Source organism: Geospiza fortis, unplaced genomic scaffold (genome assembly GCF_000277835.1).
Source record: "Geospiza fortis unplaced genomic scaffold, GeoFor_1.0 scaffold1079, whole genome shotgun sequence".
Classification (NCBI taxonomy): Eukaryota; Metazoa; Chordata; class Aves; order Passeriformes; family Thraupidae; genus Geospiza; species Geospiza fortis.
In genome coordinates, this window is record NW_005054708.1 from 94,302 (window position 1) to 110,857 (window position 16,556).

Sequence of the window (16,556 nt, forward strand, 5' to 3'; positions counted from 1 at the left end):
TGCCGAGGGCGGCGGGGGTGAGCCCCGCGCCGCCGCTGCCGCACAAAGGGCTCTGCGCCGCCAACGCCGCCGCTGCCCGGGCTCGCTATGGGGCGGTGCGGGAGGATGGGACTGGGGGGTCCTGCTGGCGCTGGGGGCACCCTTTTGTCCCTGGGGATTGTCCCTGGGGTCACCCCTGTTGTCCCCGGGGTTTGTCCCTGGGGTCACCCCACTGTCCCCGGGATGTCTCCGGGTCGCGGCGATCGGGAGCTCGTTCCCTGTGTCCTGGCTCGGGAGCGGGGACAGGCGAAGGCTCTGTCTGCCCTGCAGGAGCCCAGGGTTAAATCATCTCCATGGTTGAACCGCGGCGTCCCAGGCGGCCCCGCTGCGCTGTGCTGGCTGTGGGTGACAGGCAGAGCCATAAATCGGCAGCTGTGGCAGCAGGCTGTGAGCTGACCTGGCGTGTGCCGCTCCAGACACCGATGTGTAAACACTGCTTTTCGGGAGAGAGCAGAGAATCACATGATTTGTGTCAAACCAGTGTGAGTTTGACTGCAGAGCTCTGGTACAGGCTGTTCCCGGTGTCTGGGGCCGGCCGGAGACCTGGCCTTGTCCTGGCTACATGGGAAGGTGTGTCACACTCACAGGGGTAAATCAACATTTGCCACTCGTGCCCTCAGCCAGAAAATAAGATAAAAGAAAAAACAGTTTAGTTCTAAGGTCTTTAAATTACAGATACTTGAATAACTGACATAGGAGGAACAGAGAGTGGGATTTGTCATGTTAACACATACAGTCCCTATTGTAAGGATGTTCTTAACTACCAAAATAATGTGTGTCTAAAGTACGGCAACACAGAGCTCTGTTCATGAGCTGCCTGAAAACTCCAGGCACAAACGAGTTTTCTTCTGGTGTGATGCTGTGTGTGGATTTATGATAAACTAAAAAAGTTATCCTGCACTTGCAGTGCACTTGCAGAATGAATTTATCTCCGATGCATTGTGGAAGTTCATTCCACGAAGTGATTCAGCCAAATACCGAGCTGTTTGACTGTTAAATATTCAACTTAGCTAAAGATAGAAAACATCTTAAATTGGGTGTGGGCATGTGTGGAAAAATATAAAAGGAGGAAATGACTGGATTCAGTGTAACTATGTATGAATGCAACAGTTGCTTTTCTAGAAAAAGAAAAGGCAAAATATTTTTTGATAAAGAGAAGTGTTTCATAGTACAGTTTAGTCATATATTTAATGATTCTTCAGCCCATTTTTTTATCCTTAAGGAAAAGAATAATGTAAGTTTCCGTGTGGAGTTGGCAATGTTTGCATAAGTGATGTTACCTTTGCATGGCTTGCTAAAAACATAATTCATAACAGTTACTTTAGTGACAGATTTGCCTATTACACAGTAACGTTCTGTTATTCATCATTGTTTCAGACTTTTTTCCTCCATTTGTACATTGCTGTGCACTTCCTTTCAGTTAAACTTGATTATTCTGCCTGATGTGCTAAAAGAGGAATTGCTGAGTACTTAGTTTGGATGGTTGTAGTTAACTGTGTCTATTCTTGTGGCAGATATCCTTCATATAAACACAGAATTCATTACATCTATCAAGTGCTTTGGGAGAACTACAGCCATCCTGAATAAAATGACCCATTTTCCATTTTACTTCTACTTTTGTACCAGATTTGGTTTTGCTGTTGAGATGTCCTGTTCTAGTTCCTGAAAGATATTGAGAGTACTGTTACAAAGTAGTCAGCTGGGCTTTTTTTCTCCTGGTTAAAGCTCAATGTCCGGGTTTCCCATGAGAAGTCATCTATCATCCTTTTTTTTTTTTATTTCTACCAATCTGAAAGAATTCGTTATCATCTAAGATACTGAAATCCAAGATCTGGAGCTGACCAGTGAAAACAGCATCAACAGCATTGAGCATCAACAGCATTCAGCTTATTTGCCCCTTTAGAAGCCCTCTGGGAATCCTGGTGCAGTTAATAAACAACCTGCAGTTCAGTTTCATGGAATTATTGTCAGCTTTCAGGCAAGGAAGCCCAAGGATTCAGTTTTTGCACTGAAAAGTGCAAATACCAAGTTGAACAGTAACTCTGATTTGTTGTTCCTGTAAGAGTCCTGTATTGGAAGGTTGCAGGGACTGGACCCAGGGAGTGCCTGCTGGGCAAGGGGACCTTCTCTGCTGGAGAAGGTGCCTTCACCAGGGGTTTGCTGGGTGTTCCTCTGGAGAAATGGGAAGTGATTTCTTAGGATTTTATGGCCTTACATGGGTTTTCTCACCCTGTGACCATTTCATGTTTGTAAAATGAAAAATCTTTCAAGAGAATCTGTTCATATGGCTGTAGAAAGTGTTTCTCCCAGTACTGGGTCTTCATGAGGAGAAAACTTCTCCATTGCTTGGGGGCTGGGGCTGTTTGATGCCTCTGAGGCCCCAGGAGCAGTGCAAGGACTTTGGGTGGAACACCTCCTTTGAAACAACACTTTACCTTCATACTGATGATGTTTTCCCTGAAGTCTGAAGACGTCAATTCAGGGCTCCAGCTCTGCAGAGAGGCAGATCCCACAATGGTGGAGCTGATTAGCACACTTGGGTGATTGCTCCAAGTATGCCTACAAACTGTGCCTGCCCTGAGCACAGTGAGAAGGAGATGGATGATGAAAGCTGCTCCAGAGGCAGTCAGGGCTCTGGTGGTGGATGCCATTACCTGTAGGTATTAAAAGCTGCTCACTCACATCAGTTGTGTTCCTTGGGGCTTAACACCACTGCCATTCAAAGTCCAGTAAAACACTTTGGGACACAAGTGCTGGAAGTCAGGAGCTGATTTCTGAGTGAGCCATGAGGCTTCCAGCTCCTGCAGGACTCTGAGAGGTGCAAAGGAGGGTTTACGGTATTTTTTAATATTGGATTTTTTAAAAAAACCTGTGAAGCACCACAGCCCAAGCCTGGGTTGTTGTGCCTTTTCATTGCAAGGATTTACCATAATTCATAAAGGTCTTTCAGGATGCATTTTTTTTTTGTTCCTTCAGCATTTACATGGTTCTTCCTCTGTTAGACCCGATGGTAATTTTATCATTAATTTCAGAGTCAGGCATATTTGAATCACAGCAGCTGTCAATCAATTATTCTTTTTATGTTTATTTAATAACAGAACTGCAGGAGACCTCAGAAACTGTAACCAAGGTGGAGCCCTGATTGCTCTGTTTGTTACACATTAAATTTGTGAGGATGTGCCCCTAACCCAGACACTGCCTGATCCACAGAGCAACTGGAATTATGAGGAGGTGGCTCATGAGTTAGGGGGGAAAGTGTGTTGGTGCATTGCTTTTGTGAACCATGCTTTGTTTAGATGTCATTTGTATTTAAACAGGGTACAGGCCACAAGCCAAATTTATATTCCTGAGTTCGCTGCTTTATTTCTGTTGCCTCGGAAGGCTGTGTAGTTACAAGAGCAGAATCAGCCTGTGTTTGGGGCTTAAAGTTCACTTTTAGTATCTTGTATATTGCCATTTAATGTCAAAAATTATGTAAATACAGGTTTTATTTAATTCATGCATCTTTGTTATGCAAAACCAGTTACTGATCATGGACTTTTTTAGCAAGACTTATTAATCAAAAATATTTTACTTACATAGCCCTTCTCGTGTCTTCTGGGAATCCATTTGAATTTTATTTAGGTTCCATTTAGGGTACAGACAGAGATGGCAACTTCACTGCACTGCTGTGATTTGACTCCAGGTTTCCAGAGAAGAACAGATGCTGCTTTAATCCACTGTAGCACAAAGCCCCAGTATTACGTTAAAGGGGAATGCAAATTGAACTAAATAAATCCTTTTGCTTCCTTACAATAGACAAAAGACTAGAATCGTTCTCGTGAAATAACTGTAGAGATGTCTTTAATAAAAATAATGTAAAAAAGGCAAGCTTTGGTATGATAAAAAAAATCAAAGCATATAGTCCCTGCGAGAGAAGCAGAAAATTAGAATGATGGCTTTGATAGCCTTTAGTACAGGAAATTGATGTATTATATCTGTTAATGAGATTCTTTCAGTATTTCAGTGTCATCCCAGTTAAACTTGTGCTTATAAACAAAGGACACAATTCCCAGTTGCCTTCTGCTGTGCAAGCACAAACAAAATGCCACAGCTATGATCTGACTTGCATTTACATCAGTGGCTATATACAGGGCATGGCCATAGAAAAAGAATCCTAAGCTTGTTTTAAGGGATGCTTGCATTATTTAGTCCAAAAAATTGCAGTGGCCCTTAAAACTCAGCAGATTAAGAAGGATGGATGTGCCATGAACACAGAAAAAGAAAACCAACTTCCTTCTGTTTGTTAATATACCCATGACCTTTCCAGTCATCCTCACACAAGGCAAAGGCAGCGAGGATGCAAAGCTGAAGGCTTTTCTGTCACTGGGAATGTTTGCAGCCAGCCCTGACTCTGCACTACAGGAGCATTCACAGTTTGCTTTTAATTTAATTTTCACTCCCCAGCTTTACAGCAGAATGGGCCCAGCTCCATCTCAGGTCACATGGAGAGCTGGAAACAGCAGCAGGACCTGCTCTGGGTTTAACTGAGTGCAGTGATGCTTTTTGGGAGCCTGGAGTGGGAGTGGTGACAGGAGAGATCATTCCATTGTCATGGTCAGGCTGGGACAGGCCATGCCAGTGCCTGCACTGCATTCCTAGGGTACACCCATGGGAAGGAATGGATGATTTAGTGGGAAGCTGTCCTGCCTTTAAAGACAGTACCAGAGACTGGGTTTCCCTCCTGGTTTGGGGGTTGTGCTCAGGAAGTCATCATTCAAGCAAGAGGGACAGCAGTGTTCCTGATCCAGCTGCAGCTCCCAGGGATTTGAGTACAGAGAACAGGCCTGCATAAATCCCTGACCTTCTGGTCATGGTGCAGCCCAAGAATAGGTTTTCTCTCAAACTAACATCACTCTATGTTCTCAATCAGGAATAAAATTATTTTTCTTTCTGTGTGGTTCTTCATTATAGTAATGTGCTGTGAATTGGCTGTTGGATTTCCATTCTAGAGGTGTCTGGGCTGATTCTTGTGCTTCAAGGTGACCTTTTCACAAGGTGTTAAATGTTAGATAATGTCAGCTGTTCTTGGATTCATGAAAGGAAGTTCATTATTATTGTTTATATTTTCTTTTCTTGTATTTTACTCTCTGAGTCTTGTTTAGAAGATACCAGTGATGTCGAGCATTAGTAGAGACTGAAGAAGGAGCTGATTTTAATTCTCTTAGATTTGAGAGAATGGGACTTTACAGCTGATAGATTCCTGTTAATACTAGTCATTAATGCCTTGTGAAGTGAGAGAGAACAGAGGATTACCTGGACTTAATGGAACTTGTCCCAAATGATGACAATGTGATGCAAACTTGGATACTTTATGTGTTATTAAGAAGTCATTAAGATGTTTTTGATTAGGTTAGCCTAGAAGAAAAGTATTCCAGGTTTTCCTACCACAGTGCAGCGTGTTACACAAGATCATTTCTCACTGTCTTTGGTTGCAATTTTCAAAATCTATCTTTGCACAATATCACATTTTCATTTCACTAAGTGGTGACCCTTGTTTTCAGGAACTGGGCTTCTACCCCTGTCCTAAAAGACACTTTTCCACTGTGGAAAGATCTGTGAACTTTGCTGTGATGAAGAGCCTACAGATGACCAAGAGTTACCCAAGTTGTGTATTTTAGACTCCTGTTGTGGTTGAGCAGCCTCACGTGCAGCCCCAGCTAAGCCAAGCTGCAGCCCCATCACAGACACTGTCACAGAATATTCCTGAGCTGGGGGGCCCTCAGGGATCCTCAATTCGACTCGAAGCTAAAGGCAGTGCAGGGTGTTGGTGGTTCTGGGAGCCAGCAGTGCTGAGCAGCTGCAACGTGGCCTGCACTGCCCAGAAACTGCTCCTCTTCTCTGGGTGTGCAGTAAAAGATTTCCAAGGCAGGAATTGCTACCTGTGTTACTCTGTTGTCAGTGAGGTGACTCAGAAGTTCTATTGAAAGCCTACACTTAATTCCTCTCTGACAGAGAAAGAGCTGTAAAATGTGTAGATTCAGCATAATGGGGAGGAAATGTAAAAGGAAGGAAGTTTGTGAATGAGAAAAAGCATCTGTCAGCTCTTTAGCTGATTTAGAGGTTATGAGCAATCTTCTGAGGTCTCATTTCTACAAGAGTGAAGATTTATGTGTGGTACCTTTGAGTGTGTCTGCAAAACCTTCTGTTTGAACACATTGCCTTGAACCTAAGGATCATCTACAACCCTGTCTTTTCCACCAAGCCCCATAGTGCCAACAAAAAAATCTCCTATTATTTCGTTTCCTTAAACACTATGTTCTGTACGCTCTGGTGTAAACCTTGGGTGTGCAGCAGAGGATAAAATCTCCCTTTTATGAGGATGCTTGTGATTTCAGAGAGGTGAGCAGTGCTCCTGTTCCAGTGAGTTACAACACCTCTCTCCTGATGTGGGCAGAGTACTCAAGGCCAGTTCCTGCTCTCACTGGCTGGATAACAACACCCTGAGCTTCCCTGGGAGCAGGAACAAGTGCTGTGTTCTCATCCTTTTCTGTCCTACCTGAGAGTTTCCCATGCCCATTTGCACTTCAGCATTTCAAAATTACATTGTTTTCCCTTAGAGAAAACTGGTAGGGTTTCATTCTCTTTTTGGGTTGGTTTTTATTTTTTGAGACTTGGCACAGCGAAGTTGGCAAAGTGGAGGGTTTGTGCAATGATTAAAACGGAGTGGGACTTTTATATTATATATACTTTCAGATTCATTTAGATCAGTGAGAGGTTACTCTGATCAGACTTGTAACAGCCCATCCTCCTTTTGGATTGGCTTTTTAAAGTATGTTACTCTGTAATTTTTTGTTTTATCTGTTACTACAGAGGGAAGTCAACCAACCACTAGGAGCTGAACAGTCCCTTTCTGATTTTGTAAGATAATTTTGACCAGCTATTTCTTAAATCCTAGAGAGACAGCAAAGTATCTCATGTTCATCAGTGCCATTGTTTGAAAGCACAACTCATTAGATAATAATAATATAAGTAATTGAAAGGAAATCCTTTGGTTATTGGACCTTTTGTACGACAATCATTTGCTACAGAAGTTAAAATATGGTCTAAATGAACGCAGCTGTCAATGCTCTGACACTTTACTCAGTGCAGTGTCCAGTACAGAAAGATGGTTTTGTTGTCATTTCTGCTGCATGGACCCTCTGCATGCTCTTTGTTTATGCTGCTTCTTAATTTCCCTCACAAACTGGGAAAGACTGGTCTGCTCCAAAGTTGTTCCTAGTGCTCTGTACTGTGTTGTGCTTGTAAACATTTCAAATAGTGCAGGGGCAAACCTTTAAAATGAGTCAAGTGTTAGGCTTTGTTTGATCTATATCTGAATTTAGATTTGATCTAAGATGAGATAGTTTTAACTATTTAACTAGAACGTTCTAGGTATGACATTTCTGGGCCTGAAACATTGATTCATTAAACAGGATTTTGTTAAGCATCTTCAAGGTAGTTCATGTTTCTATCATACATGGAACAGAAGAGGGGGAAGAAGAGTTTTATCCACCAAGACCTGACTGGGAAGAGGAAATCAGTGCAGAACCTGATTGCCAGTGAGCTGATTGCCCAGCAGCAGAGCTGTCCTCTCAGCCCTTCCTGGGACAGGCTTGACACAACAGCTGAAGAGGTGAAAGAGGAGGATGGCTGGCACAGGACACCAAGGATTCTTGCATTGTATCAAATACTGCTTCAGCTGTGTGTGCAAATCAGGGTTTTTCAGCTGCGGACACTAAATCTTCCTTTTTAAACTTAGCAGCGTCTGAAGGGCGTGTCATATAGACAGTGGAATGTGTGCTAATATCTTGCTATCTTCAGTCCATGTCATATATAGTGTGGGTTTGCTAAATTAAGAGCATTTCTGCTGCTGAATGGTGTATCTAAATAAATTGTAAATAGTTGAGGTCAAATTCTACTAGAGCTGCATTGAGAAACTCCACAAATTTTTCAAGCTTATCATGTTGTGTAAAAGTTTGCATAGCAGGGACAGGACAAAGTCTGCAGTGGGAGGCAAACCTTCACAGATTTTGTTAAGTGATCCATCCCACAGACAGCACAGTTCCATTAAAATTGTTAGCTTTAGTCCATGTAAGAAACAAAGCATCCTTTTGAAGCATACAGGACATTTTCAGACGGTAATGTGTTTTATGCTGACACATCAAAAAGAAGAACTGGCCATAAAAAAAAATTCAAAAATTCTAAAAATTGGGCTGGTTTGAGCCACAAGCCTCAAATTATCACTCCATAGTCATCTTTTAATAATAGCAATTTTTTAAAGAGTTGTTGCTGAATAAACAAATGCTGGGTGATTAACACGGATTGGCAGCGAGTGATGCTGGCTGACTTCACCTGAGATAGAAGTGAACATTTGTAAGCTGTACCCAGGTTCTGTTGGTGCTGCCAGTCCCCTTGTTAGTTTTGCTAAATAATGACAATAAAATACAGCTTTGCCTTCAGCAGGGAGGTTCACGAGGCATTGAGTGGTACTGGGGAGGGTTGGTTGGGTGGATCCTTCTGTACATTCTTGTGTCTGATGGCCAGTATGCTGCCACTGTTTGACAGAGGTGATCTGAGCACTGGTTAACCTTCCTTGTGCTCCTTGGAAGCTGAAGATAGTCTCAATAAGCTTTTCCCAAAGGGATATTCTTAGTTCTTAACCCTGTGGTGTTATTGCCTAAAATGGGTGGGTTGTTTGGCTCTATTTCCATCTCACTGCTGTCCATCTACATGTCAGAAGATGCAGTGCATTCATTCCTGCATTCTGCTTCAGTGGGGAGAAAATAACCTCTCATCTTTCACTCTGCTCTCTGCTGCTACTGATGGCATCTTAGAGTGTGGGTCAAAATGCCCTTTTTCAAAAAGTGTTTTTGTTAATGCCTTTTATGGGGTTACTCAGTGGGAATTACAGCTTGGCAGTGGCCAGGGGAGGGGCGCTGGGGTTGTGTGTGCTTTGGGAATCAGGGCTTGGAGCAGGGAGCAGCTGCAGGTTTGCAGGGCACTCGGGGGTACCTGCCTGTGGAGCTCTGCCCTCCCTCAGTGGCTCTCAGACTGTTTGACTCAGGCTGCTCTTATGGGCGCCCTCACCACAGAATATTACAGAATAAGTGACTGCTTTGTTAGGGTTTGCTTCTGAGACACATGCAAATGGTGTCTGGATTTTTCTTGCAATGATATTTAACTTCAGTCAGATGAATTACCTGGGACATTACTTTGATGTGCATTCAAAGGTTTCATTTGTTTTGAACAGAAACAGCTGAATGGAGAGTGCATTGGAAGTAAAACACATTGGTCAATATTTCTCTCCCGGATCAAAGCTTTTGTCACTGCCTGTGAATGCTGTTGTCCATCATAATGGCTTTGAACTCTTGGCAGGGTGTATTTGAAGGTAGATTGGTTTGTTAATGTTATTGTGCTTATTGAATTCAGGGATTTGTGTAAGTTCTTAATATAATTGACTTCTATTTACCAGACAGCACAAACCAGACATGGCAATAAGGACTAGGTTCTAGTTCAAACTGCATTAATAATAAGCTTCTGCTCAAATGTTCTCACTCCAGTGGGGAATATTGTATTGGGGGGTGGAGAAAATGCTAAACCATGGCTTGTGTGAAGTACATATGGCCAGTTCTGCATATTGAGAAGTTAATGGAGAGCGTTTGGTGGGGTAATTGGAGACAATACAGTGCACACATGGAGTTTGAATTAAATGCACCTCCTCGTTTATGGCAGAGAGCAGCACAGGTACTGAAGCACGAGGCAGCTTTGAAGCAGAGGGCTGTACCCCTGCCAAAGGAGTGCTCTGTGAGGTGAGGTTGTGTGGGGAGCACAGCTCTGGAGAGCAGAGTTCTGCTTGCAATTGTCACTTAAAATTACACATTCAAACCAGGGCTTCGTTGCACTTGTAAAGGCAAAGTTATGTGCAAGACATTGACTTTTGGAGAGGTTTGTTCCTCTGTGGAATGGCCACATTTGGCCTAAACATTTTTGCTATTTGAGTGGTTTGTTTCAGCCGTCATGCTGGAAGTGTCTGGCCACACCAGTTGCTGCAGCAGCTGCCATCCTGCTTCTCTCTGTTACCCACTTAGTTCCACGGGCGGCTTCTGGTCTGCATTCTCAGGGCTAGGTAGAGAATTTGGGTCTATTTCAAGGGGAAATCTATAATTAGGAGCTAAGATCACAGTTTGACTGGTTTTAACCTCCACATTTTAAAAGATGGTTGGTGTAAAACAGATGCATAGCAATTCTTCCTCCCTGGGCATTTGGACCGGTTTATACAGAATATTTATTTTTGAGTGAGGCAGAAGTTTTACTGGAAGTGATGTTTATGAAATGAGATTTTGCAAAAAGCTTCACTCTGTGGTTTGTATTTAAATCCATCTCATAAATCCTAAGGCAGTGTCCCAAGAAGGTATCTGGATACTTCAGCTGTGGATATGTTGGTGTTTATGGGCAGAAAAGTTTCTGGGGCAAAGGAAGAAGATGAGTTTGCTGAATTGTTCTTGAGTAGGTGTGACTTCAAGGGAACCAGCTTTACATTGCATTTTTCTTGAAGAGGGAAATAAATTATATGGATTCAGAGAAAAGCAGGCAAGTGAGAGAAGGATGATTTGGCTGAGGAATTTCATGAAGAACCACTCATGCAAATGCTTCACTGTTGCAACAAATAAAATAAAGTATCAGTTCTTCATTAATCTCAATTTGAATTCAGGCTGTGCTGACTACCTGGAGTTTTAGTGCTGCTCTACCACAGCCCTGCTTTAAAACCTCCCTGCTTCCCAAAGAACAGAGCCCTTGCATTGTCATGGCCAAGATGAGTGGCTTTATCGCCTTGTGCTGACTAGAATTTTAAGCTGGGCATGTTTTTGTTGCTGTATTTGTAATACTTATGCTGCCTTTCCACAATGTAGAAGAAATTTATTCTGTGTACCCATGTGTTTATGCTTCTAAAGATCTGAAATGCTATGGAAAAATCTTTAAAGATGTAACAGCACAAACTTATTATATTGTCATACTTCTCTTTGTGTCCAAAACAATTTTTAACAGGATTAATATAATGCTGATTGGTTCTCATGTGTGTACTATCCAGTTGTTAGGGCCTGTTTTCAATTTCATGTCTTTATATTACACTGTTGAAAGTCCATTCTGAAAGAGTGATGAAAATAATTCTGATTTCAGAGAATGCTCATTGTAAAACAGCTTCTGAAGCATTTGCTCTGTTCTGCTGGGAGGATCTTCTTCTATTTTAGAATGTTGCATGCAGTTTGGGTTTGGCATTTGCATTATTTAGAAACATGTTTCATTTCTTTGTTCCAAACTAAATCTGCAGCAAACCAGTTTGAACATTTGGGTGATTTCTGTAAGCATATGTTCCCATTATCTTCATATTTTAGTTCTAAAAATGCACAGGGACACTTGACTGCTTGTAAACTGGGGGGTTTCTGGGGCGAGAGGCAGCACTGAATCATTGCTTGCATGTGCTGTTATTGTTATACACTTCCTTTTTATATGCATGTAGTTTTAAAGATAAGGTTCTGGGCCTCAGGAGGAAAGGGACTTTCTGCTTTTCTGGGTATCAAATGTCTGTCTTTCATAGTATAAATTCTCTGGCAGATAAATTCTTGGATGCCTCTGCATCCAAACCAGCAGCTCCTCTGGTCATTTTGCCATTAGTCAGTGGAACAGATAAATCCATACTCATGGAAAAGTTTGGGGCTTGCTCCTTACTGGAATTCAGGTCTTTTTAAAGATTTCCATTTTAAGCTCACATGTTGAAGTTCTCCTATTTTCAAAGTTTTTTCTTTATTGTACTTTTTTTTTCCTTTGCTTTGCTAATAGTTTGGCAAGATTTGAAGGAAAAGGAGGGTGTGAATATAAAAATGAAAAATAAAGAATGACAGTAGATAGTCAAACATAATGAATAATATGTTATTGTTTTAAAATTTTAAAATATGGTAGTGGATTTAAGGTACTAGTGCTAATTACAGCCTTTGTGATTAGAAGTAATAATAGAAAGTGTAAAATGAGAGCGAAGGAAGAAAAGACCTGCCAGGTTTGTGCTGCTAAAATGCCTGGAGAGGAAATGTTTTGCTTTGGTCATGGCTAACCACACAACTGGAGAGGGAGAGAGGAGACAGAGCTTCTTCTTGTTGGGTAGTTCTTGAAAGCAACTCATCCCTGAATTGTGGGAAATGGCTGTAAAATCAGGACCTTTTCCTAGCAACAGCAGCTCCTCCCCTTTTTGTCAGCCTGGATTTTTTTAACAGTATTATAAGCTGAGGTTTATGCAGGGAGAAATTTTCAGTTTCTGACAAAATGCTGATTCAGTCTGTGCTGGCAACTGTTTCAAAAAGTTATTTAGTCGTATAAAGTTTTTCAATGGCTCTATTTTAAATTTTTGTTCATGCAAAGTCATATTAGTAATACTATTTTTTTTAAAATATTTCATTTTCAATCTTCAGCTGTTCCGTTCTCTGCTTCGTTGTAAAATACTTGCAAGCCACCTTTCACTTTTTCTGGCTTGGCAGATAATGAATGTCTATTTTCTTCTGAAACAGGAGTGCAATAAAACAGTTGGACTTCTAGGTTAATTTCAGCTGTTTTGCATTCTCCTAATAATACACAATTAGAATATTCAACAGATTGCTGGGCTCACTAGTAATATGCAGTTGCACATTGCAGGGAGATAAACCAAATTAATCCACTAGAATTTTTTTTTAAACAATGAAATTATCAGTAAGTGTATTGGACATGTCTGGTAGGTAGCAGATGCCTCAAATTGGACACCTTTATTAAGAAGCAGTTCCTAATTCCAGTTGGGATTTTTAATTAACATTTCTTTAATATAATATATATGTATGTATATATAGTAAAAGCATAAGAAATAGTAATTAACAGTATTACAGTGTCCATTTTTGTAGTGTGCTTAATGTACTTAATGTCTCAGCCATCAGAGAGAGGCAGTGTGTGCAGGGTGTGGAGGTGAAGCTGGAGAGGTGTCTCAGCTTCTCCCTCAGTCCCAGGGAGACTTCTCCTGGTTCTCACTGCAAGCCTGGAGCAGAGTCCTTGACATTTTTGTGTGTTGGCAGTTTTAGTAAGTGCACAGATAAAAACCACCCTCATACCCCTGCAGTGACTGCTCTTGTTCCGAGTCTGGGTTACAGAATTGTTGGCCTGGAGAAGCCCTCCCAGGCCACTGAGTCCAACCATTCCCCAGCACTGCCAAGGCCACCCCTGCCCCATGTCCCCAGGTGCCACATCCACACGGATTTTAAACTGTCCCACCCAGGGAGCAGAGCCTCTGTGCAGAGCAGCCAGTTTCTCCAGGAGAAGGCTGGGAGGAACAGGCCAAAGGCTTTGCTGAGGTCCCAGCAGGTGACATCCACAGCCTGTCCTCACCACTGAAGCAGGTCACCTTGTCACAGGAGGAGAGCAGGTCGGTCAGGCAGGACCTGCCTTTCCCAGCCCCAGGCTGGCCAGACCTGATCTCCAGGTTGTCCTGTGCTGACGCTCAGGGTGACCTGCTCTGTGACCTGCCCAGCACTGAGGTCAGGCTGGCACATCTGGAGTTCCCCAAACTGCCCTTGCACCCTTCTTACAGATGGGTGTTGCATGTTTGATAACCTGCAGTGAGCCAGGCCTGCTGGGAGGCGCTGGGAGTTGGCTCAGTGAGCCCTGCTGCCAGCTCTGTGCTGCTCCCTCAGTGCAGCAAGCCAACTTGCCATCCTTGCAGCTTCACACAAGTCATATTTGTTGACATATTTTTCTTCTCCAAACATATGTAAAGTAGAAGAAGTAGAAAGCAAGCTGCTTTTCTTTGCCAGTGAAGTTTCACTTTAATGAAATAATTCATATGGAGCTTCAGCTGCTCCTGGGAGGCTGAGAAGAGCTGAATGGGGGAAAGCCTTAAAGCCTGTGCACGTGTTTGCTTGGAAGGGCTCTTGTTGTGCCTCTTGTAAATGTAATTACTTCCATGCTTCAAAGGTCAGGTGGCAGGGTATAGGCCCATGAGCAAAATGAGATCGAGCATTACAGTCAGTCAAGCATCACATTTATACCTGGAAAAAGTACAAAAGGCAAACTAAAAATTAAGAAGAAGCCCTTAACTTTAGTCAGAACTCTGGGCAGATATCCTTCCAACTTCTTGTGATTAGGGCAGTGCCCTAATCACAAGAAAAGGTTAAGGGATCCATCGAAGGTAACGTTATTAAAATGTCAGCAGGAGGTTATAATCAGCATGGAAGGGATATTAAATAGTTCACAATGCAACGGTGAGGAAGGCAGAAAATGTCAACAGAACCTAAGATAATTCCAGCCTTCCTGTTAAAAACAAATTTGCCATGCTTGTATGGAAAGTACTTACAAATAAACTTGCAGCTAGGATGTGATGTCCAAAATAGCACAGCTCACAGCTGGCAGAGCAGAGGAAGGAATTTCAGTGTTTAAAAGAGAACGTGAAGCAGCTCAGTATCATACCGTGTCTTTAATGGATGCTTCAGAGAGAATGACCTGTTTGTTTTTAGTGGGTGGTTACACAGTTTCAATGTCACCAGCAGAAGTCTGCATAGTTTATCATTTTTAAGTTGAAAGCCAGCTGTATCACTGAGGGAAAGGGATTAGTTTCCTGTCAGCTTCCTTTTTGGAAAAAGCAGTGTGTGCACACTGCAAATATTTCCAGCTTGGGTTAAGTATGTTTGAAAATACCTTTTGGTTGGAGTCATATTTTGATGGGCAAAGAGAGAGGACTTGCTTTCAGTTTTACATATTTATAGAAGCATTTTAAGAAATCTAAGGGGCTTTTTTTTTTCTCCTTCCCTTTAAAAAGTACAAACTGTTCAAGCTGAGAGAGTTTGGCCGGGGTTAACCCTCAGCTCTTCAGTCAGTGGAGAACATTCTTTCAGAAACTGCTCTACACTTTTTGAAGGGACAGCTGAAAGACAACAGGAGGGCTTTGGTTTTTAAGTACAGATGAATGAAGGAAAAAAATACAGGGCGTGGTGGGAATGTGGAGTTTTACTTCTTTGGAGTTTGGATGTACCGTTCCTAAAACAAAAGGTAGGGGAAGTGTTGCTTATATTGGTGCATGTGTGAAGCGTTTACTGAGTCTTTTCAGGAATTAAAAAAAAAAAATCATTTTTCTGTCAATGCTCTGTGTACACAGGATGAGACAGACAGTAAATATTTTGCTGTGAAACATGAAAAGATGGAAGAGTGAAAGTGCATGTATTGCAATGTGAGCGTGCCCTCCTGCAAATACAACCCAAATACAAATTGCTGTTAGTCATCAGTACTTCAGAATACACCTAGGGCTCGGTTTTACAATGTTTCCTATTGTGTGCAACCCTTTTAATACGAAAGGTGTTTTTCCTTTCCTTTATTCCTTAGCAATAACAGCATTTGTGTGAAAACAAAGTAGTCTCTTTTTTGCTAGATGGGTGCTATTGAGCTTTCTTCCTCTGAAACCATATTGCTTTCATTAGCTAGAAACACTGACCCTTGGGATGCTTTTACTCCAAAACCTGCCAAAAATATCCCATGGGAGCAGTCTTTCACTAGCAGGAAAATAAATGAGATTTCTCTTGCAAGTACTTTTTCCCAACTTTAGTTTTTAGAAACATCATACTCTCAAGATCCATTAAATCCCTATCTCCATGAAAGTAATCCTTTTATGTCAAATTGTAATATATGGATAAGAAAATATTGCTTTAATTGGTCAAAGCAAAGAAAGACATAAATAAGCATCTGTCATTTTGAATGGAGAAGCTTGGAAATAAGCAGTCTTGTAGGAAATTAGAAGTTTTCATTCATTTTACAGAGTAGTTCCTGAGTGACTTACTCAGGATATTATTAGTAATTAGTGTATAAAGTTAAATAATGCCTGAAACCTCCATTCTCCTGTTTGACTCATGCTCTAAAGATGTCATGGGCATGACAGATTGAGACTTGCAAAAACTACAGCAAAAACTGCAGCAAAAACTGAGGTGTTTGTCATGAAAGCCACGTTACTTGTAACACCTGCATGCGAACAGCAAAACGTGCTAGATGCCTACACAAAATGAAACTAAAGCAGAACTGTGCTGTTTGCTGGGGAGAATTTCAGTGTGCTGGGCTCACCCGAGGCTTTTGCTGTCTCTCTTTTGTTGTGCAGCGTTGAGGGGGAGGCTCCCAGCAGCGAGACCGGCACGTCCCTGGATAGCCCGTCCGGCTACCCGCAGGGCCCTATAACGCACAGCTCCGCCCTGAGCCCCGAGCACTACGAGCACCCCTACGGGCTCTACTCCATCGCGCCCGGGCAGCAGCGAGCCCGCCGGCCCAAGCTGCAGCACTCCACCTCCATCCTGCGCAAACAGGCCGAGGAGGAGGCCATCAAACGGTCCCGATCGCTTTCCGAGAGCTATGAACTCTCTTCAGACCTACAGGATAAGCAGGTATTTGAGCTCTGGTACCTCGTGCGTGTCTGTGAACTGGGACAAGTCTTTTCTAGCATTGCTTCAGTT

General features: G+C 42.4%; 1 protein-coding gene across 1 annotated transcript in view; it reads left to right on the forward strand.

Moving 5' to 3' along the window:
* IQSEC1 (IQ motif and Sec7 domain ArfGEF 1) overlaps positions 1 to 16,556 on the forward strand; it is a 128,765-nt gene that overhangs the window by 74,636 nt on the left and 37,573 nt on the right. Inside the window, exon 2 of the mRNA XM_031065227.1 lies at positions 16,208 to 16,487. Within this exon, the coding sequence (XP_030921087.1) occupies positions 16,208 to 16,487 (280 nt within the window). The remainder of the gene's footprint in view (positions 1 to 16,207; positions 16,488 to 16,556) is intronic.